The 23880-nt window shown below is 41.3% G+C and overlaps 1 protein-coding gene across 1 annotated transcript in view; it reads left to right on the top strand.

The window, feature by feature from the left end:
• The window catches only part of LOC126295335 (E3 ubiquitin-protein ligase MIB2), a 370711-nt gene that overhangs the window by 106339 nt on the left and 240492 nt on the right, over nucleotides 1-23880 (top strand). Inside the window, exons 7-8 of the mRNA XM_049987804.1 lie at nucleotides 9063-9278; nucleotides 20671-20845. Coding sequence (XP_049843761.1) covers nucleotides 9063-9278; nucleotides 20671-20845 — 391 coding nt within the window. The remainder of the gene's footprint in view (nucleotides 1-9062; nucleotides 9279-20670; nucleotides 20846-23880) is intronic.

Raw genomic sequence — 23880 nt, 5'->3', positions numbered from 1 at the left:
CCTTCACAAACACATCTGGAAGAGAACTAGTTCAACCACAAGTCATAGACACATAGCACTTTGAAGTTGCATGTTTACTGTTTCACACGAGCTTACTCACCAAAACACAGAAGCGCTGCGCTGTCAAAAGATACACGGACAGACAGAGCTTTGCTCTGCTTGCTTGGTTGTTGTTGTTGTTGTTGTTGTTGTTGTTGTTATGGTAGTTGTCTTCAGTCCAGGGACTGGTTTGATGTAGCTCTCCATACTACTCTATCCTGCACAGACTTCATCTCCCAGTACTTACTGCAACCTAAATTCTTCTGAATCTGCTTAGTGTATTCATCTCTCGGTCTCCCTCTACAAGTTTTACCCTCCACGCTGCCCTCCAATAGTAAATTGGTAATCCCTCGATGTCTCAGAACATGTCCTACCAACCGATCCCTTCTTCTAGTCAAGTTGTGCCACAAATTCCTCTTTTACCAATTCTATACAGGGTGGTCCATTGATTGTGAGCGGGCCAAATATCTCATGAAATAAGCGTCAAATGAAAAAGCTGCAAAGAAAGAAACTTGTCTAGCTTGAAAGGAGAAACCAGATGGCGCTCCCATAGGTCAAACGGATATCAACTGCGTATTTTTTTTGATAGAACCCCCATTTTTATTACATATTTGTGTAGTACGTAAAGAAATATGAATGTTTTAGTTGGACCACTTTTTTCGCTTTGTGATAGAAAGCACCATAATAGTCACAAACGTATGGCTCACAATTTTAGACGAACTGTAGGTAACAACTAGGTTTTTCTAATTAAAATACAGAACTTAGGTATGTTTGAACATTTTATTTTGATTGTTCAAATGTGATACATGTACCTTTGTGAGCTAATCATTTCTAAGAACGCATGCTGTTACAGTGTTATTACCTGTAAATACCACCTTTATGCAATAAATGCTCAAAATGATGTCTGTCAACCTCAATGCATTTGGCAATACCTGTAACAACATTTCTCTCATAAGCGAGTAGTTCGCCTTCCGTAATGTTCGCACATGCATTGACAATGCGCGGACGCATCTTGTCAGGCGTTGTTGGTGGATCACGATAGCAAATATCCTTAAACTTCCCCACAGAATGATATCTGGGGACATCAGATCCGGTGAAAGTCCGGGCCATGAAATGGTGCCTCGATGACCAATCCACCTGTCACGTAATATGCTATTCAATACCGCTTCAACCGCACGGGAGCTATGTGCTGGACATTCAGCGTGTTGGAAGTACATCGCCATTCTGTCATGCAGTGAAACATCTTGTAGTAACATCGCTACAACATTACGTAGGATATCAGCATACATTGCACCATTTAGATTGCCATCGATAAAATGGGGCCAATTGTCCTTCCTCCCATAATGCCGCACCATACATTAACCTGGCAAGGCCACTGATGTTCCACTTGTAGCTGCTATCGTGGATTTTCTGTTGCCCAATAGTACATAGTATGCCGGTTTACGTTACCGCTGTTGATGAATGACACTTCGTAGCTAAATAGAATACGTGCAAAAAATCCGTCATAGTCCCGTAATTTCTCTTGTGCCCTGTGGCAGAACTGTACACAACGTTCAAAGTCGTCAGCATGCAATTCCTGGTGCATAGAAATATGGTATGGGTGCAATCGATGTTGATGTAGGATTCTTAACACCGACGTTTTCGAGATTCTTGGCTCTCATGCAGTTTGTCTGCTACTGATGTGCAGATTAGCCACGACAGCAGCTAAAACACCTACTTGGGCATCATCATTTGTTGCAGGTTGTGGTTGACATTTAACATGTGGCTGAACACTTCCTGTTTCCTTAAATAAAGTAACTATCCAGTGAATGGTCCGCCCAGGATACCGAGCAACATACATATCAGTCGCCCGTTGGGCATTTTGATCACAATAGCCATACATCAATGCGATATCGACCTTTTCCGCAATTGGTAAACGGTCCATTTTAACACGGGTAATGTATCAAGAAGCAAATACCGTCCATACTGGCGGAATGTTAAGTAATACCACATACTTGTACATTTGTGACTATTACAGCGCAATTTATCACAAAGTGAAAAAAGTGGTCCAACTAAAACATTCATATTTCTTTACGTACTACACGAAAATGTAATAAAAAATGGGGTGGGGAGGGGGTGGGTTCCTATTTGAAAAATGCAGTTCATATCCGTATGACCTATGGCAGCACCATCTTGCGGGCCAACCGTAGCACCATCTGGTTTCCCCCTTCAAGCTAGACAAGTTTCTTCCTTTGTAGTTTTTTCAGTTGATGCTTATTTCATGAGATATTTGGCCCGGTTACTATCAATGGACCACCCTGTATAGTACCTCCTCATTAGTTACGTTATCTACCCATCTTACCTTCAGCATTCTTCTGTAGCACCACATTTCGAAAGCTTCTATTCTCTTCTTGTCTAACCTATTTATCGTCCATGTTTCAGATCCATACATGGCTACACTCCATACAAATACTTTCAGAAAATACTTCCTTACACTTAAATCAATACTGGATGTTAACAAATTTCTCTTCTTCAGAAACGCTTTCATTTCCATTGCCAGTCCACATTTGATATCCTCTCTACTTCGATCATCATCAGTTATTTTTCTCCCCAAATAGCAAAACTCCTTTACTACTTTAAGTGTGTCATTTTCTAATCTAATTCCCTCATCATCACCCGACTTAATTAGACTACATTCCATTATCCTTGTTTACCATGTCAACGTGTCTTCTTTCGTGTGCCGTCCAGGTCTTCAAAATTCTCCTACTTCATTTCTGCATGAAAAGTCTGCTCCGAAATCTTGCAATAAGTTTCATTGTCCAGGAATTTCTAATGTGTACAAAACCGTCTTGATAATAAACGCAATTTATTGTACGTTGCTTCTCCCCTCCAAATGTCAAACAAACTTCCACAATATGTCTACACGTCAAGAAGTTTTTTCGTCTTCATCTGACCAAGACTAGCTAGTAAGTTTTTATGTCTGCATTAAGCTTCCACTCTCGAGAGACAATAGACGGCCTTTTCAAATAATTTTTGTAGTGAAAATTGGTTTGACTTTTGCTCAGAAAGGCCACAAGGATCACCCCAACAATAGCTTTTCCGAATCACAAAGTTCGATAACTTTTCTGAACTTTTCTGTAATACAAAGTCCGATTTGCATTTCATTCTTTCCCATTTTTCACGGTCATTAAAGATTTTTTAAAACCCCCTGTTTCTTTCTTCTTCTTTTTTATTAAACACTACAGAGCGTTGCTTCGCCAGCTTTCAGAATGAAATTCCTTTCTCAAGCTGCAGGAGAAACAGACTTTAACCCCCCTCCCCCCCCCCGCGCGCGACACACACACACACACACACACACACACACACACACACAGGTGATTAAGACGAAAAAACTTATTAATGTTTAGACATATTGTGGAAGTTGTTATGAAATTCGGAGGTTGGAAGTAGCAACGTAAAATAAATTGCATTCAGTGTCAAGATGATTTTGATTTGTATAAATTAGTGATTCCTGGATGATTGCAAGATTTTGGAGGAGATATTACTTTTCATGCAGAAAGGAAGTAGGAGATTTTTGCAGACCTGGACGCCGCATGAAAGAAGACATGTTAACATGGTAAAGGATGAACTCTTATCTACGCCATTTCCCCTTGTCAGTTACATTTTGTTGTTCTCTGTTCTTTTTCAAATAATTTTTGTAGTGGAAATTGGTTTGACTTCTGCTCAGAAAAGCCACAAGGACCACCACAACAATAGCTTTTCCGAATCATGAAGTCCGATAACTTTTCTGTAATACAAAGTCTGACTTGCATTTCATTCTTTCCCTTTTTCACAGTCATTAACGATTTTTAAAACCCTCGTTTCTGTCAACAGCACAGCACTTTTGCCTTTTGGCGAGTCATCTCTCTGTTCCTAACTGATTCGTTATTCTCAACTGGAACTTTCCGTGCATTATTTCATATGCGGTGTTACAGAGCCGAGATATTTGGTGGTTGCAGACACTTTACATTAACTGATGTTTTTATTGCAATGTTGAATACTGTCGGCAGACATTTCGCACGCAGATGTAACTCGTGTGATTACCGGCCACGAACTTAAAAGGCATAATTAGACATAAAGGTGTTGCATGTTTACTCATTGGTCACAGACTTTTACACAAACTGACATAATGGTGTTATCTGTGTGTTGACCAGATGAAGACTGGCAATTTTGGGGGACAGGTTGCCTATATAAAGACAGGCATAAGAACATGAAACTACTTAATGTTTTGAAAATCAACTAAATTAGATTTTACTATTCTGAATGGATTCTTAAGACTTTACTATTATCTGGTTTATGAAAAATGTTTCTGGTAGTGGGTCACAAAAGCATATGAAATATAATTATTCATCCATAGTCTGAAATCCCCTATTTACGAGTACGCATTCATCTTGACGGAGTCGTCTCATTTTTGGTGAAAGTGTAGCTTAAAGTCCTGTTTAACGATATCACTGTAGGTGTTCGAAATGGTCACCATTAACATCCGCACACAAATGATGCCACTGAACTGCAGCACGAACTACTGACTGCAACGTGTTCAGTTGGGTATTTGCACATGAATGTATGATGGATTCTCGAAGTTAGCCTAATGTGCCTGGCTTTTGTTGATAAATGATGTCCATAATGTGTTCCCCACAGGTAAAAGTCCAGAGGAGTTAGCTCTGGGGAACGTGGTGGATACTCCACAGCACCTCTACGCCCTATCCATCTTCCTGGTAGATTTTCACTGAGACATGTCCTAACACTATTTTGGTAGTGGTCTGTGGCACCATCTTTTTGAAAATAAACCCTTCTGTCTCCATACAAGTCTCGGATGGCAGGTAAAATTGATGTCTGATTCAATGACCCAATCGAGCCCCGGTAAGACAACCCACACCACACATTTACTCCTGGCAAATTCACAGCTTTGTCTACACGGACGTTCAGATTTTCGGCGGGGTAGCACTTCCACTTTTTTGTCTTCAGAATTCACCGAACACTTGAGCGACCCACTCCAGTTTCACGGTCGCACTGTCTCACAGACTTCTGTGGTGAGTGAGTGAATTGTTGAACACTTGACTGGAGTTAGCTGGACTTGTTACTGCTACATGTTGTCCAGACCATTGTTTGTGTACATCTTTAACACAGCTTTCGGCTTCAAATTTGTCTCGAATGTGACAAATCATTAAACGTGTCAGTGGCTCTGTTTGATACTCATTTCACCATTGCCGTTGAACCTCATTATGTTTTTGTACTCAAAATACCACTTCAAAACTGACTTTCTTTCATCGAATGTAAGTCTTGCGCCAGCCATGTTTACTCGAGTAACTAGGTGCAACTAAGAAAAAACACTGACTGTCTGGTGACTGTCATCTGACAGAACAAAACAATGCAATACAATGATTGTGTGATGATTGCCAAAACTACAAACTATTACACTACCAAAGATAAAACAACTCCGTCAATTAGTTTGCCATTTATGGACTTTTACACAGTGGATACATTTTTTGGGACCCCTTTGTATCATGCAGTAATCTCTGTTTCTGACTGTATACCATATAAGTTCCCTACCATTATGAACTGTTCTGTTGGGTACATATCTACCCAGTGATGGCCAACTATTCTTTTAAACTTGAGCCAGATTTCTGTACATGCTCCTGCCCTGTGCTGAAAGTTTCAAGTTCCTCACTCAGGTAGGACACTACTGATTTTTTTATCTAGTTTACTGAGGATATAGATCATTCTGCTTGTTTTCATTGTCCTCAGTGCTTTGGTAATCTCTGTTCCCACAACCGCATCAAGGGCCGTTATACCAGTTTCGATGTGAACTTCCTCAAAGAGGCTTGTGCGTTGTTCCTTTTTGTTGACATTTTAAAAGATCACTAGACTGTATTCTGCCATGGTAGTCATTGAAGGCATAATGCATTACACCTGTGTTAAAATGACACTGACCACTTTTCCCATTTTATATAATAATGCAATATTTCAAAGAAAAGGAAATTTTACAAATAAAAATTACTGATGTTTTTACAAAAATGTTTAGTTAAAATAGGAAGAATCTTAGCACTGCTGCTATAGCTAATTGTTATTTTCGTTTTTTACCCAGTTATTAGTAAAAAAATAAAAACACCTATTATAACTGAGACCAAAGAAATACCAAAAAATTCCAGTTACAGTATTCAGAAGTAAGATACTGGTATCAGTTTTAACTGGTTGGCTCATCCCATCCTTAAGGGAGAGGCAGCAAATGTGTGGGGTAGGAATGCAGCACACAGGCAGTGGAGTTGTTGTGTTTGTGCAGTTAGTGATGTGATGTGATGTGGAGGTGTGGAATGGGGAAGGGGTGGCAGGTTGAGGGAAGGAAGGGAGAAACGCTGGCTGGACAGTGCGGGTGCACGGCCAGTGGAGACCGAGGCGAGGAGGACTCGGAGAACGAAGGACGTGCTGTGAGGATGACTCTCGTGTGTGTAGTTACGAAAAGCTGGCTGGCAGAAACGATGCTGAGGGACCAGGTCGTGGAGAGCAGCCACTGAACTATCACTCTGGTCTCGACAGCATGTCAGCTGCCTCGGAGATACATTGTGTCCATTTGTCCTGCTGATGTGTGTGAAAGAAAAAAAAAATTTCCTGCACAATATCCTCTCCAAAACACACACTGAACTATAACATAACGCTCACTTGAGGTCACGACTATCCTCCTTTGGTTAGACAGACGAGGGTATAACACCTCACTTTGGAGAGGGTGATTTTGAGGAAGAGGAGGTGGGTCCCGCTGTGATGGAGGACGGAACTGTTCCAGGGAGGGTTCAATTTGGTTAGTGTCTTGGGGAGTTGGATCATTAGGAGTGGGATCAGGATTATTTTTCTTCGTGGCAAAGTGATATTTCCAAAACAGCTTTCGCATCCCTCAACTACCCTCCCGACCTGGTACAGAAGCAGATGACCAGAGCCACTTCCTCATCCCCTCAAACCCAGAACCTCTCACAGAAGAACCCCAAAAGTGCCCCACTTGTGACAGGATACTTCCCGGGACTGGATCAGACTCTGAATGTGGCTCTCCAGCAGGGATACGACTTCCTAAAATCCTGCCCCGAAATGAGATCCATCCTTCATGAAATCCTCCCCACTCCACCAAGAGTGTCTTTCCGCCATCCACCTAACCTTCGTAACCTCTTGGTTCATCCCTATGAAATCCCCAAACCACCTTCCCTACCCTCTGGCTCCTACCCTTGCAACTGCCCCCGGTGTAAAACCTGTCCTATGCACCCTCCCACCACCACCTACTCCAGTCCTGTAACCCGGAAGGTGTACACGATCAAAGGGAGAGCCACGTGTGAAAGCACCCACGTGATTTACCAACTGACCTGCCTGCACTGTGACGCTTTCTATGTGGGAATGACCAGCAACAAACTGTCCATTCGCATGAATGGACACAGGCAGACAGTGTTTGTTGGTAATGAGGATCACCCTGTGGCTAAACATGCCTTGGTGCACGGCCAGCACATCTTGGCACAGTGTTACACCGTCCGAGTTATCTGGATACTTCCCACCAACACCAACCTATCCGAACTCCGGAGATGGGAACTCGCCCTTCAGTATATCCTCTCTTCTCGATATCCGCCAGGCCTCACCCTCCGCTAATTTCAAGTTGCCGCCACTCATACCTCACCTGTCTTTCAACAACTTCTTTGCCTCTATACTTCCGCCTCGACTGACATCTCTGCCCTTACTCTTTGCCTTTAAATATGTCTGCTTGTGTCTGTGTATGTGCGGATGGATATGTGTGTGTGAGTGTACACCTGTCCTTTTTTCCCCCTAAGGGAAGTCTTTCCACTCACGGGATTGGAATGACTCCTTACCCTCTCCCTTAATACCCACATCCTTTCGTCTGTCCCTCTCCTTCCTGAAGAAGCAACCATCGGTTGTGAAAGCTAGCAATTCTGTGTGTGTGTTTGTGTGTTTTGTTCATTGTGCCTGTCTGCTGGCGCTTTCCCGCTTGGTAAGTCTTGGAATCTTTGTTTTTAATATATTTTTCCCATGTAGAAGTTTCCTTCTATTTTATTTACATCATCATATATATATTAAAATGATGTAAATAAAATAAATTTTAATGTGTGTGTGTGTGTGTGTGTGTGTGTGTGTGTGTGTTTCTCCATTCCAAGAACTTTTCAAACCACCCTCGTAGAAGTCCTGAAACAGAGTGCCAGTCAATGAAATGGCGTATTTCATGAACCCCAACAAAAACAAACAGATTACGAACACCACCATGCCTACAGGCACTGTGTTCCGGGATTAGAAGGACGTCTTGCTCAGTGGCTTCATGCCTAGAGGACGGACCGGAATTGCAGTGGCCTGCCGTCCAATCCTTCACCAGCTACGCCACACCACTGAAAACAAATGATGTCATTTGTTGTACGACGGCATTGTCTTTCTTCACGATATTGTTCTCCTGCACTCTGCTGCATTGACAAAGGGTTTGGTTTGGCAGTTTAAGTGGCAAAGTTTTGAACATCCACATTATAGCCCAGGCTCAGTCCCGAGCGATTACCTTCTTGTTCCCAAATTGAATAATTTTTTTGGGTGGAAAGCACTACGGAAATGGCAATGAAGCGAAAGTGGATGTTACTGACTGGTTCAACAAGTTGGTGGCAGTCAACTATGCTGAAGGCGTAGGAAACGTTGTTGAGAGCTGTGACAAATGTTTAAATTCGAATAGTTAGTGTGTAATAAAAAGCTGAGGGGCCAAAAAATATTGTACAGTAAGTTTTGCTTCATTATCTGGATTTGAAAGTGTAGGGAGGAACAAATGTACTTTGCTTTTAGAACGGTCCTTGCATTTTAAGGCTGCATGCTTTGCTTCCTGTGCAAGAATAAGGGTAAGTGGTTGATAGTGCAGGTTACTTTTTCTTAGTGTTATCTTTATGCCTAGTGTTATTATTTTCAGATAATTATCTGAAACAACTACTACAGCCACTGCTATCCGAAGGCGAGTGTCACAGTAGTTTCCCGCTATTCCCCTTACACAGTACATCGGTACAGTCGGGACCGTGCACCGGGTGACGGAGCGCGGGGATATCCGCGTGCGCTACGAGGGCTGCAACAACCGCTGGACGCTGCACCCGGCGGCGCTCACCAAGGTGAACACGTTCGCCGTGGGCGACACGGTGCGCGTGAAGGACGACTTGGCACTGGTGCGCGAGTACCAGAAGGGCCACGGGGAATGGAGTGAGGCGATGCGACCGGTGAGTACCGTCGTACTCTGCTGCCGCGTGCAGTCGTCTTGTGCTCAGGTCGGAGGTTCTCCTGTTGTTCGTATCTTGTGCTTTGTGAATGGCTTTTGTGCCTTTCATTTGACTGCTGGGTGTAATTTTGTGAGAGATTAAAAATATGTGCTGGAACAGGACTCAAACCTGGAACCTTATCGACTCAACTGTCTGGACGTGACTCGTTACTTGTTCTCAAAACCACAGCCTTTCCACTTGTAGAGCTCTTTCTTTCTTGTACCCTGTGCCATTCATCAAGGAGTTAAACTACACCTAAATTATCTGTCAGTTTGAATGTTGTTGTGGTCTTCAGTCCTGAGATTGGTTTGATGCAGCTCTCCATGCTACTCTATCCTGTGCAAGCTTCTTCATCTCCCAGTACCTACTGCAACCTACATCCTTCTGAATCTGCTTAGTGTACTCATCTCTCGGTCTCCCTCTACGATTTTTACCCTCCACGCTGCCCTCCAATGCTAAATTTGTGATCCCTTGATGCCTCAAAACATGTCCTACCAACCGATCCCTTCTTCTAGTCAAGTTGTGCCACAAACTTCTCTTCTCCCCAATCCTATTCAATATCTCCTCATTAGTTACGTGATCTATCCACCTTATCTTCAGTATTCTTCTGTAGCACCACATTTCGAAAGCTTCTATTCTCTTCTTGTCCAAACTAGTTATCGTCCATGTTTCACTTCCATACATGGCTACACTCCAAACAAATACTTTCAGAAACGACTTCCTGATACATAAATCTATATTCGATGTTAACAAATTTCTCTTCTTCAGAAACGCTTTCCTTGCCATTGCCAGTCTACATTTTATATCCTCTCTACTTCGACCATCATCAGTTATTTTACTTCCTAAATAGCAAAACTCCTTTACTACTTTAAGTGTCTCATTTCCTAATCTAATTCCCTCAGCATCACCCGACTACATTCCATTATCCTCGTTTTGCTTTTGGTGATGTTCATCTTATATCCTCGTTTCAAGACACTGCCCATTCCATTCAACTGCTCTTCCAAGTCATTTGCTGTCTCTGACAGAATTACAATGTCATCGGCGAACCTCAAGGTTTTTATTTCTTCTCCATGGATTTTAATACCTACTCCGAATTTTTGTTTTGTTTTCTTCACTGCTTGCTCAATATACAGATTGAATAACATCGGGGAGAGGCTACAACCCTGTCTCACTCCCTTCCCAACCGCTGCTTCCCTTTCATGCCCCTCGACTCTCATAACTGCCATCTGGTTTCTGTACAAATTGTAAATAGCCTTTCGCTCCCTGTATTTTACCCCTGCTACCTTCAGAATTTGAAAGAGAATATTCCAGTCAACATTGTCAAAAGCTTTCTGCAAGTCTACAAATGCTAGAAACATAGGTTTGCCTTTCTTTAATCTAGCTTCTAAGATAAGTCGTAGGGTCAGTATTGCATCACGTGTTCCAATATTTCTACGGAATCCAAACTGGTCTTACCCAAGGTCGTCAGTTTGAATAGACGATCATATACAGGGTGATTATAATTAAAGTTAAACTTTCAAACCGTTGTAGAAATAACATCACTTGGCAGAATGACATCAAATTGCAACAAAATATTATCAGAGAAGGGGGAAAATTGTGGCAGAAGCAAAATAAATAGTTACAAAGTGTAGTAATGGATGGTGCTGTAAACATCATAATTTAATAGTGGCCGACTACAAATGGCAAATGAATCGTAGAATAATGCCGAAGGTGTATGTCTGAAGTTAACGAAATTGTACTACTCAGTGTGCATGGGTGTACAGGTGTGATACTGTTAGTTACACAAGCCCATCCACCACAACAGCGTCATATTACATTGGATGGGAAATATCTGTTTTTAATTGTCCTGGGGCCAAAAGCTGCATAAAAAGAATCCATCACATAGGTTTTTAATTGTCCTGAGGCCAAAAACCACATAAAAAGCTTCAATCAAAATCAAATCAGATTATTAATTTCCGTGTAACTGCCACAAAACAAGTTCAATCTGCTGTCTACCATTTCTGCAACAAGTTGAAATCGAGAAACAGCACATTCCACAACTAATTAAAGTGTTTCCTGGGTCACGTTCAGAATGTGTTGCACATTGCGTACCTTCAATGCGGCTAAGTTTGCAGTTGGAAGACTGAACACAGCACTTTTCAGATAGCCCCGCAGTCAGAAATACACGGATCGAGATCAGGTGACCAGGACGACCTGGCTGTAGGGAAATGGCGGCTGATAATTCTAACATTTCTGAAATGGCTCTTCAGCAGCTGCTTAACTGGATTTGCAATGTGCGGAGGTGCGCCATCTTGCATATAAATGATCCCATCCACACAACCATGCTGTTGGGGAGCTGGAATGACGTGGTTGTGCAAAATACACTTATAGTGCATACCAGTGACGGTACAGATAACAGGTCCGGAAGCACCTGTCTCTTAAAAAAAAAAATGCGGCCCTATGATAAATGATGCTGTAAACCAGCATCACACAGTGACATTTTCAGGATGAATTGGTACTGGTTGATTTGAGTGTGGATTTTTCGTTGCCCATACTTGACAATTCTGTGTTTTGACATATCCTGTCAGATGGAAGTGGGCTTTGTCTGTCCACAAAATCTTCCGAGGCCATTGATTGTCCACTTCTGTGATAGCTAGAACTTCTAAAGCAGATGTCTCTCTTGCTGGCAGGTCAACAGGAAGCAACTCGTGCACACGGGTAATTTTGAATGGAGAGCAAAGACGGATGTTTCGTAGGATTTTACGCCCTGTGCTCACGGGTATGTCCAATGTTTGGGCAATTCTCCGTGCACTATACGTTAGCACGCCACCACTCGTCTCCTCCTGCACTGTTGTGGCCTCTGCTTCCACTGACGTCGAATCAACTCGTTTCCTCCATCTAGCAGGTTGCACACTGAAAGAAACCGTCTTTTCGAATTTCCGAATCATTTTCTCCACACCCACAGTAGTCATTGGACTAACGCCTTTTTTAAAATCCTTCTGTGTGGAACTTCTGTAGAGCAATGTCTGCATGGGCATCATTCTTGTAATAACAGCTTTACAAGCATAGTGCGAAATCCTGCATTGAAACAGTCATGGCAAATGTCGCAGGCGCAAAAGGAGGAAAAGCTGTGAACTGAGCGTGTTCATACCAAATTCAGTGGGTCGTGCACATGACAGGTGTTTTCATTTACATATTCTGACACACACGGCACCATTTATTGATCAATTTTCACACAATTTTTGTCTTCTGCCATACGTTTTCCACCTTCTCTGATAATATTCCAGTAATAATAATAATAATAATAATAATAATAATAATAATAATGACTCATAAGACAGTAAAATAATTTATTGGTACACATTTTTAGGGTCTTCATGGGGGAGTATAATTTTTACAATTTTTTCGTTGACATTCCCCCTTTTAAATCAAATATGATTGCTACCAGTACGTAGTTCTCTTACGACTTTACCCCTCTGCTTAGAAGATTTAGATTTATGTGACTGTTTTAATCTGCAAGATGCTTCACAAGCAGTTTTATAAATTTCATGTAATTTTTCCTCCTCAAATTCAGTTGCTGTGAAGTGATGCTCACTGTTTATAAGTAAGAAACGTCTCTACAGTTGCAGTGAAGGGTTCAAGGGTGAGGTTATTTCCTCAAACTTCTGTAAGTAGTATGTGCTTTGGCACAATAAAAGTGTGAGGTCAAAACAAATTTCCTTATTTGCTGAAAATGTTGTGATACTTTACCACTAGCTTGAAGTTTCAAAAGCCACTCCAACAGATCCATTACATTTTTGCTGCTTATCATATTAGAAACCGAATTACACATTCTTTTTATTTCTTTTATTTTATAAACTTTTTATTTATCTATTTATTTTTTCAAACTAGCAACTAAAGTTTCTAACAACACTGTTCTTGTTTAGTGTTTACTATTAAGTTGCTCAATATGCTTCTTCAGTAGCACTTTCTTTTCTTTTACTCTGTCATATTGTACTTTCAGCATTTTGTGGTTTAAGAACAGGAACTGTGGTCATTATACTAGGTACATAAAGAATGACATTCCACGATAAAAGTAGAATAATAATTTTACACCATAAAAGAGAAATTATTGATATCTGTAAAGTAACAACATGGAGTAAAATTGAATTGTAGAGTCACTGTGAGTTACTGATGTCTCATTAATAGCATTATCTTGCAAATTGTCAAAAACCTGCTCTCTGTGTAGTGGTCGTAAGATTTTATCCTTTATTTGTAGTATATTGAAAAAGTAAAGATGGTTGGTATTTCTGTGGTTGAAAGGTTCCTGTGGTCATTTGATTGATATGTACATTTCTCTTCGAAATGAGTTGAGCAGAGGTAACTAGCTGTAATTGTAAACCGGTTGTCTTGTTTCATATTTATGACCCATTTCTTTCATAGTTCCTCTTCTTTTAAAGGAAATTTTTGATTAATGAAAACCAAATTACTTTCCTGCATGTATCTTATGCACAATTCCAATTCCAATACAGTCATTGATGCTTGAAAATATTTGTTATACTAAAACAGCTATTCATGATATGAAATATTTGTTGTTTTATTGTTTTGGTTTGTGCAATTGAATGCTGAAGATGCTGCAGTCCTGTTCAGTTTATATTTTATGTCTGCTTGTGTGTGTGTGTGTGTGTGTGTGTGTGTGTGTGTGTGTGTGTGTGTGTGGGCGCGCGCGCGAGTATATACGTATCCTTTTTTCCCCCTAAGGTAAGTCTTTCCGCTCCCGGGATTGGAATGACTCCTTACCCTCTCCCTTAAAACCCACATCCTTCCCTCTTTCCTTTTCCTTCCCTCTTTCCTGACGAAGCAGCCGCCGGTTGCGAAAGCTCGAAATTCTGTGTGTGTTTGTGTGTTTTATTCATTGTGCCTATCTACCGGCGCTTTCCCACTTGGTAAGTCTTGGAATCTTTGTTTTTAATATATTTTTCCCCATGTGGAAGTTTCTTTCTATTTTATTTACATCATCAGTGTATATTTTGTTACACAAATCATCCCACAAAATTTAATACTTGACTAATAAAGGCGAATACTTCAGGCACAACTAACAGACTGGCTTCTTGCAATTTTCTGACAAAAAAACATGGCGTTAGAGTTAGTGGACATATTAATTTGTTGCTAGAAACAAATTTCGAGCCATATGCCCAGATGACTTTTCTTCTTGTATGCTCTCAGGGATAGTTCCCGCCAGTTTGTCCCCATATAGCAAAGTCACCCTTTTAAATATTTGCAAATGGAAATTTTAATTAACAAATATAGTACCAACTGGAGAGATCGGAGACTTATAAGGAACTTGTACCTGGGACAAAGGGTAAAGGTACGACTGAACTACGGAGAAACGAACGGTGTGGAAATAGGAAGGGGAGTGAGACAAGGATGTTGTCCGTCGCCAAGTCCCTTCAACCTGTACGGAGAAATGCTGGCGAGAGAAGCGCCGAAAGTATGCGGAAACTTCAAAGTAGGGCGAAGTCTCATCAACACCGTCAAGTATGCAGACGACCTGGTAGTGCTCGCCAAAAATCAGAGACAGCTGCAAAATCGTGATGAACAATTTTGTGGAAACTGGAAGAAAACGCGGCATGGAAATCAACATCGAAAAATTAAGTGATGCGCATATCAGAACGTGAGAAACACGTGAAGATAACTGTTGACAATCGGGATCCAGAGAATGTGAATCAGTTAAAGTACCTGGGAAGTTTTATCACAAAGGATGCCCACTGCACCAACAAAATCTGCGCAAGAATCGCCGCGGCCAAAGCTGCTTTCAACAAGAAGAGGACTCTGCTGACAAGCAGGTTAAGTTTGGCATTGAGGAAAAAACTGGTAAAGTGCTGCATTTTGAGCATTGCACTGTATGGGGCAGAGACATGGACCATGAGAAAGAAGGAGAAAAAATACTTAGTGAGCTTTGAAGTGTGGTGCTGGAGGAGAAGGGAAAACATCAAGTGGACAGATCGCATAAAAAATGACAATGTACTGCGGAGAGTAGGAGAGAAGAGAAGTATTCTGCGTACAATTCTTCAGAGAAAGGCCAACTGGATTGGACATGTACTAAGACACGAGGGACTCTTACATGATGTCATCGAAGGGAAACTCGGAGGGAACTCACGATGAGGAAGATGAAGAATTCAACATCTGGACGACATGAAAGACGGAAGGAGATACAACAGACTGAAGGAAGAAGCTGAAGACGGGGAACAGTGGAATAAGAAATTCTCTGTACGAAGACATGGACCTGCCACTAGGCAGAATGCTACATAATAAATTGTACCATATATTTTAATGAAAATAAGATTTTTTATAAAAAATTACTAATGGCATGAAAATGCATATATTCATAATAAATTAAATTGTGATACAAAACTACAAAACATCAAATAGAAAATAAAATTCTTTTTTTCATAGAGACTGGCACTGTTTTTTTTAGGCTGTATAGGGTAGATATACTTCATCTTTCACTACTTGAGTGAGTGTAGATGGAAAACTATTTACTGTGTGGGTACCGAACTTTACAGAAATGATGTTCAGACTTTGCATTTCAGCAGTTGCATTGTTAATATCATGACTTGCCTTCAGGTGTCAGTACTGGGTATGGCACTGTAGTGTCGAAACACAAGCGGCCGTGTGCATTGCAATTGCAGACATTCAGCACGGTTCTGGACAAGGTGGGCAACGCTGTACTTATAAAAATGTTTTATCAAAATAACGGCACCGTTGCTGCTGGTCCTTATAAGTATTGATGCATTAAAGGATGCAGAGAGGTCCTCTTTCCGCACCACGGTTGAAGAATGTAATTGGAAAGTTGAAAGTAACTGGCGATTTGGCAATTGTTCCCGGGAGACACCGACAGTGAATTGCGCCACAAATTGTCGCTATGGCTGAGACTGCTGGATGCAATGTGTGATCTTCAAGCAGTGCGTGGGCTGTGTCGTGATAGCTGAACGTTCCGTGGTCCACCATTTGAAAAGCAAACAGTTGTGAAATGGTAGCCTTACAAACTTCCAGGCTGTCACTGGTGCGGGTGGTCGTCACATAGGGCAAAGTTTGTAATCTGGGGTGTAAATGTGGTACACAGTTAAAAAATGTTACTCTGTCATGTAGAAATTAATCTTCTTCTTCTTCTCTCTCTCTTTCTCTCTCTCTCTCTCTCTCTCTCTCTCTCTCTCTCTCTCTCTCTCTCTTTTTTTTCACGGATAGTTTATCCATTATCTCTCTTCTGCATGCCCTTACAAATGTTGTCACAAAATGTCAACCTCCTGCAATCGTTCATTTTTTGTGAGATCCCTCTTATGTAGCAGAGTTTAATAAGTACTCTCCACTGTCTCAAATATCCAGTCATATCACAAAATACAGAGGAATAGTGTCCTATGACTACAACATAGTCACAACTCTAATGTGTTGACTTGATCAAAAACTTTGGTGTAAGAGTTTGTGATGATTTAGAATGGAATTTTAACAGAGGCTAAGCTGTGGGTAAAATAGTTGTTGGTCTTTAATTTGTTGGTAGATTATTGGGAAAATGCAATCAACCAGCAAGAGAGACTATTGCTGAAGTATGTGGTAATAATATAAAATAGGATTAACAAGGCATATTGAACTTATCAAAAGGAAGTGGTACAAATGGCTACAGGTTTGTTTTACTTATAGCAGAACGTCATGGACACTGAGAAATGTGAACTGGAGACACTTCAGGATGTATCCCAAATATCCTCAAGATCCTCCTTACAAAGTATAGAGAATAAGTAGTAAGTGATGTTCAAATACAGCATTAGTAGTGCGCTGTTTGACACAGTGGCATCAATGGAATATCTGACGTGCAGTGCTGCAAAGCAGTATGAAATGGAATGAGCAGCCGGCCACAGTGGCTGAGCGGTTCTAGGCGCTTCAGTCCGGAACCGTGCGACTGCTACGGTCGCAGGTTCGAATCCTGCCTCGGGCATGGATGTGTGTGATGACTATAGGTTAGTTAGGTTTAATTAGTTCTAAGTTCTAGGGGACTAATGATCTCAGATGTTGCTCAGATAGCGCTCAGAGCCATTTGAACCATTTTTTGGAATGAGCAGGTACGATCGTAGTAGGGATGGTGAATGACTGACGTGGTATACTGGGAGAATCTTAGGGTAGTGTGGTTCATCTGTAAAGAAGACAGCATTTAGAACACTAGTGCGACCCATTCTCAAGTACTGCTAGACTGTTTGGGATCCACACCAGATCAGATTAAAGGAAGACAGCGAAGCAGTTCAGAGACGGGCTGCTAGATGTATTGCCAGAAGATTTGATCAACATGCGGCTATTACAGAGATGCTTTGGTAACTCAAATTGGAATCCCCTAAAGGAAAAGGACATTCTTTTTGAGGAACACTGTTGAGAAAATGTAGTGAAACCGGTATTTTAAGCTGACTGCAGAAAGGTTCCAATGCTGCGAACGTATTATTCATGTAAGGACCACGAAGACAAGATAAGAGAAATTAGGACTAATACAGAGGCATATAGACAGTCGTTGTCCCCTCCTGTTTTACCGTATTTACTCAAATCTAAGCCACACTTTTTTCCAGTTTTTGTAATCCAAAAAACCGTCCGCAGCTTAGAATCAAGTGCAAAGTAAGGGTAAGTTCTAAAAAATGTTGGTAGGTGCTGCCAAAACTAACTTCTGCCATCAAATATATGTAGCGCTATACGGGCATGTTTTGCAGGCACAAAGATAAATACTGGCGCCAAAACCTCTGCGTCAGTAAATAAATTAAAAGAAAAGGTAAAAGAATGTAAACATTATGCCATGTATTCTTTCGTGTTTGCTGCTATCTCATTTAAATCTGGTATCCCTAATAATCTACGAAACCAGAGTGAGGCAACAGCAAACGCGGAAGAATATACATATCATATCATATCATGTCATGTTTATATCCCTATTATTCTTGTGCTGAATAGGGATACAGTAAGAAATGAAGCACGGCAACTGACTTGATGTTTAAATCTAAGATGACTAATTTCTGTGCAGAATGTAATGTACTAAAGAGGCATCTGCAAAGATTTTCAAACGGAGAAACATTTTTGCTAAACTCTCGTTAAGAACATCTTCTATCATACACAGTCTATTATTTTGTTCTTGTTGATCATTATCAAAGAAAGTAGCAGTGTAAGTAACAACAAATAGCAGTCTCTTACCATTGTTTCGCTTAGGAGACAATTCTTCTCTTCTTTTACTGTAAGGCGCGGTAGCGGGCACAAAAGCAAGCCGTGCCGCGAGCAGCGACAGGTCGTAAACACTCATTATCAGAATGCGACAGACAATGCACGACACAGCACAATAATGCATTTTCAGCTTAGAGTAACGTAAACACCTATAACAAAGAGAACGGCACTTATCAGATAAAGGCAAAATAAGCAATCGATTCAAACCAGACGAAGCACGTGAAAAAGGAAGGGTACACGTATAAATACGGACAGAGCGCCTGACACAGATCTACATCTACATCTACATCTACATCCATACTCCGCGAGCCACCTGATGGTGTGTGGTGGAGGGTACCCTGAGTACCTCTATCGGTTCTCCCTTCTATTCCAGTCTCATATTGTTTGTGGAAAGATGGATTGTCGGTATGCTTCTGTGTGGGCTCTAATCTCTCTGATTTTATCCTCACAGTCTCTTTGCGAGATATACGTAGGAGGGAGCAATATACTGCTCGACTCTTTGGTGAAGGTATGTTCTCGAAACTTTAACAAAAGTCCGTACCGAGCTACTGAGTGTCTCTGTTGCAGAGTCTTCCACTGGAGTTTATCTATCATCTCCATAACACTTCAGTGATTACTAAATGATCCTGTAACGAAGCGCGCTGCTCTCCGTCGGATCTTCTCTCTCTCTCTTCTATTGACCCTATCTGGTACGTATCCCACACTTCTGAGCAGTATTTGAGCAGTGGGCAAAGAAGCGTACTGTAATCTACTTCCTTTGTTTTCGGATTGCATTTCCTTAGGATTCTTCCAATGAATCTCAGGCTGGCATCTGCTTTACCGACGATCAACTTTATATGACCGTTCCATTTTAAATCACTCCTAATGTGGACTCCCAGATAATTTATGGAATTAACTGCTTCCAGTTGCTGACCTGCTATATTGTAGCTAAATGATAAGGGATCTATCTTTCTACGTATTCGCAGCACATTACACTTGTCTACATTGAGATTCAGTTGTCACTCCCTGCACCGCGCATAAATTCGTTGAAGATCCTCCTGTATTTCAGTACAATTTTCCATTGTTACAACCTCCAATATACTACAGCATCATCCATAAAAAGCCTCGGTGAACTTCCGATGTCATCCACTAGGTCATTTATGTATATTGTGAATAGCAACGGTCCTATGACACTCCTCTGCGGCACACCTAAAATCACTCTTACTTCGGAAGACTTCTCTCCATCGAGAATAACATGCTGTGTTCTGTTATCTAGGAACTTTTCAAACCAATCACATAATTGGTCTGATATTCCATATGCTCTTACGTTGTCCAATAAACGACTGTGGGGAACTGTATCGAACGCCTTGCGGAAGTCAAGAAACACGGCATCTACCAGTGAACCCTTGTCTACGGGCCTCCAAGTCTCGTGGACGAATAGCGCAAGCTGGGTTTCACACGACCATCTTTTTTCAAAACCCGCACTGATTCCTACAGAGTAGATTTCTAGTCTCCAGAAAAGTCATTATACTCTAACATAATATGTGTTCCAAAATTCTACAACTGATCAACGTTAGAGATATAGGTCTATAGTACTGCACAACAAATAGCAAATGGCTACCTGATAAAGCTTAACTGCTAAGCTTACAACTCGAACCAAACTATTGTAGCTGTATCTTCATCCATCTGACCTAAATTGTGTCTCATGTTACAATGGGCCAACTTTGTTTCGATTTGGGGGTGCGGCCTAAAACTTTTCTCTCCCCTTGAATTTCGAGTCTCAAATTTCAGGTGCGGCTTATATTCGAGTGTGGCTTAGATGCAAGTAAATACGGTATCTGCAAGTGGAACAGGAAGGGAAATGACTTGTAGTGGTACGAGGTTCCCTCTCCCGTGTACCATGTGGTGGCTTGTGGAGTATGCGTGTAGATGTACAAGATTGTAGAAATAATCTTGCTCCTACAGGGACAGTGGCATTTATACAATCTGCCTGCAATTTGTACACAGTTGAAACGGGAAGAAGTCCTAACGTAAACTGTGCTGAGACCCTTTGTGATACACTTCACAGTTGTTTGCAGAGTATGTTTGTTGGTGTGGAATTTAGTGGTTGGTAGCTGTTTCAGATGTTACATAAGCAGCACTATGCATTTATGTAAATGTGTGCTGTCATCAGGCGCTGGGGAAGCTGGGGCAGGTGACGCGCGTGTACGGAGACGGGGACCTGCGAGTCTGCGTCGACAACGAGACGTGGACTCTGAACCCGCAGTCCGTCACGCTGGTGACTGCCGTCGACAGCGAGCTCAGCAACACGATGGGAGGCCGGAGTGCCGACAGGCAGGACCACGCCAGTGAGTACCCTGCGCGTATCTAGCACTCGCGGCTCACTCGCGAGTACCGACAGATTGGTGCGAATATCGAGTGAGGTCAGTGGGCCGATGTGGGGTGCCTCGGGAGGTAAAGTTTGTACGGGACCTGCATTGTTGATCCATTTGTTTACTCACTAACTGATTCCTTGTTGTGAATTATGACATACAGTTGTAGAGCTTAACTTTATGCAGTGTAAATGTGAAATCAAACTAAAATGTGACACAGAAACATTGCAATTTTTTGACCTGTAGCACTGTGGAAATGGGCTGAAGGCTGTCACTATACTAGCTGTCATCTACTCGTTAAAAAGCTGTAACAGTAGTGCCGACACAGATGTCGGACGATGTACTCTTGTTGTCTGGAGGAGGATGTGACTTCAACAAAAGTGCCCCCATACCCAGGGTACGTGGAAGTCTATCAGTGGAATAGTCAGTCATATTGACCGTATTCTAATAAATGCCCACCATACCACCTCAATTATAGGCGTACTATCTTAGCACCCACGATTTAGCTCGCATAGACTGTGAGGCCTGCAGAGACTTTTTTTGTTTTGTTTTTATTTGATCAAATTTTGTTGTTCAAGAAGTGCAATGCCTTCTGAGCTTTTCATGCTAGTGTGGTCTCTTCCAAATCTATTTCTGATCAAAAAGCAATTCTGGTAGCTGAAGTCCAAAGTTTCTGTTAGTCATGCCCTTTGCATTCTTGTGGAGATATTGCCATAGTAACTCCCATTACCTGACAATTATTTCTGTATATCAAACCGAGAAGAGAGATACCAGTTTTAATAAATTTAGCTTTCAAAAAGCCTTTCATCTCCTATTTTACCCCCTCAGGAATGGAATTTCTGAAAATCCCTTCTTAAACAATGCCTACAGTACAAGATCCTCACCCTCTTCAAACTTCAAATTTCTATTCTTGACGATTTTGGGCCGGGCGATGAGTCCGTGAATCAGGCTGACCCTGTTTCACCCCCATAGGAGTTGAAATTCCAAAAACGGTGACAGGCATATGTTTTACTTCTAACAGAGAACCCAAATAGAAATTTTCATAGATTTATCTTCAGAAATGCTTCCACAGTGAAATATTTCCATAAAAACTTTCATCATATGTTTCACACCCAAAGAGGCTGAATTGATGGAGGGGGGAAAAAAAACACGCAAAGAAAAACCTTTGTCCTCTGTTTCACCCCCTTTGGGCTTGAATTTTGAAAAATCCCTTTGCAAACGACGCCTACATTATAAGATTCACATCCTCTCCAAACTTCAAGTTTCTGTGTCTAGCAGTTTGGTCTGGGCAATGATGAGTCAGTCAATCAGTCAGGACATTGCCTTTTATACGTGGTGTGTCTAAGAATTATGGTGAATGGTGTCATATCTGAATGGCAACTTGGCACATGTCTGTGCATGAGCATGGGTCTTCAGACACTTGACAAGAATCGATACATGTGTCTCGCTGTGTTAACACATTGCTACCAGCTGAACTTATTCAATGTGAGAGGAAGTGTCAGAGCACAGTGGAGCAGCATGTAAACATCAAGTATTGCTACAAACTGGGGAAGACTGGAACAATGTAAGAGATGGAAGCCGTGAGCAGACCAGCCACAAATTTACTTTCAGTTGCTTTATTCAAAGGCTACCGTTACCAGTTTTGAATCGTTGTGGTTCATCCTCACATGGTTTTCATGCTTTCTTTATGACATGTGGTGTGTTTTTTACAGATTAATTGTCCTAAAATATAAATAATACATAATTATCAACATGCCACACACAGATGATTGTATTACAGATTTTCGTTGCACGTGACTTATTTGACAGTGACTTCTTTACCAATTGCAGAGAGGTGAGGGCCATAAGAGAGCTGCTTCACTTAAACAACTCACTACGAAATCACAAAACACAGATTCCGTAATTCTATATTCAAATAAGTTCTCACGGCAAAACAACTGATAATTAACAAAGCTTTTCAGACAAAATATTGCACCACAGAGTCTATATAACAACATCCATTTTTCTTTAGTGATCTACCATTGTCGTCAGGCTACTTTCTTCTTTGGACCCCATCACACTCGAAGCACGACTGCAAAGTGCAAATGACCTCTTACTGCAAAGTGCAAATGACCTCTTACTGCAAAGTGCAAATGACCTCTTACTGCAAAGTGCAAATGACCTCTTACTGCAAAGTGCAAATGACCTCTTACTGGCCAGTCCACAAACCAGATCACAGTAGGTGCTCTTTATGCTTTTACTAATGAAAGTCAGTTTTCACACACACACACACACACACACACACACACACACACACACACACACACCTTTCTTTCATCTATTAAAATGTAAGTAATACAGGGTGCTGTGCTTTCTGGCAACATGTACCACTATACTAACACTAAGTAGAAAATTGAGTAATACCTGGATTGAAAAGGCATCAAGAGATGCTGCAGAAGAAATAGTAGGTGTGAGAGAAAAACAGAAGAATCCAGGAATGGTTAGATAAATCATCGCAGTTAGTAATAGAGGAAAAAAATAGGACAAGGACAAGATTGTTAGAAATAAAAACAGGAACTAATATGTCGCAATTTTGGAAATTAAGGAGGAGAGCTGAGAGACTGTGCAAGAGAGGGAAAGGAGAATGGACCAAGAAGAAATGTCAAGAACTACAGAGCAAAATAAAAAAAAATCGATTGTGCTGTAGACAAAATAAGGAGTAGACTCCAGCCAAAAGTAAAATCGTGCTGAAGTAGAGAGAGGGAAATCGTAAGTAAATACTGACGTAGAAGAAGAACAACAACAGACATTTTCACTGGAAGATAGAGGGGAGCTGGAAGTAGGCAAGAATGCAAGAAAGCGAATGCTGCAAGAGATTTCTGTGGCTGCCACAAGATGAAAAACAATCAAGATTCCGGTGAAGACAGCATTATCTCTGAATTAATAAAAAGTGTTGGAGCTGCAGCAATAAGAGACTGTGCACACTAATATCAGACATATGGGAAACTGAAACCTTGCCAGACAGCTAGGAA

Source organism: Schistocerca gregaria, chromosome 11, assembly GCF_023897955.1.
Source record: "Schistocerca gregaria isolate iqSchGreg1 chromosome 11, iqSchGreg1.2, whole genome shotgun sequence".
In the NCBI taxonomy this organism is placed as follows: Eukaryota; Metazoa; Arthropoda; class Insecta; order Orthoptera; family Acrididae; genus Schistocerca; species Schistocerca gregaria.
This window is presented reverse-complemented; position numbering and strand designations above follow the sequence as displayed.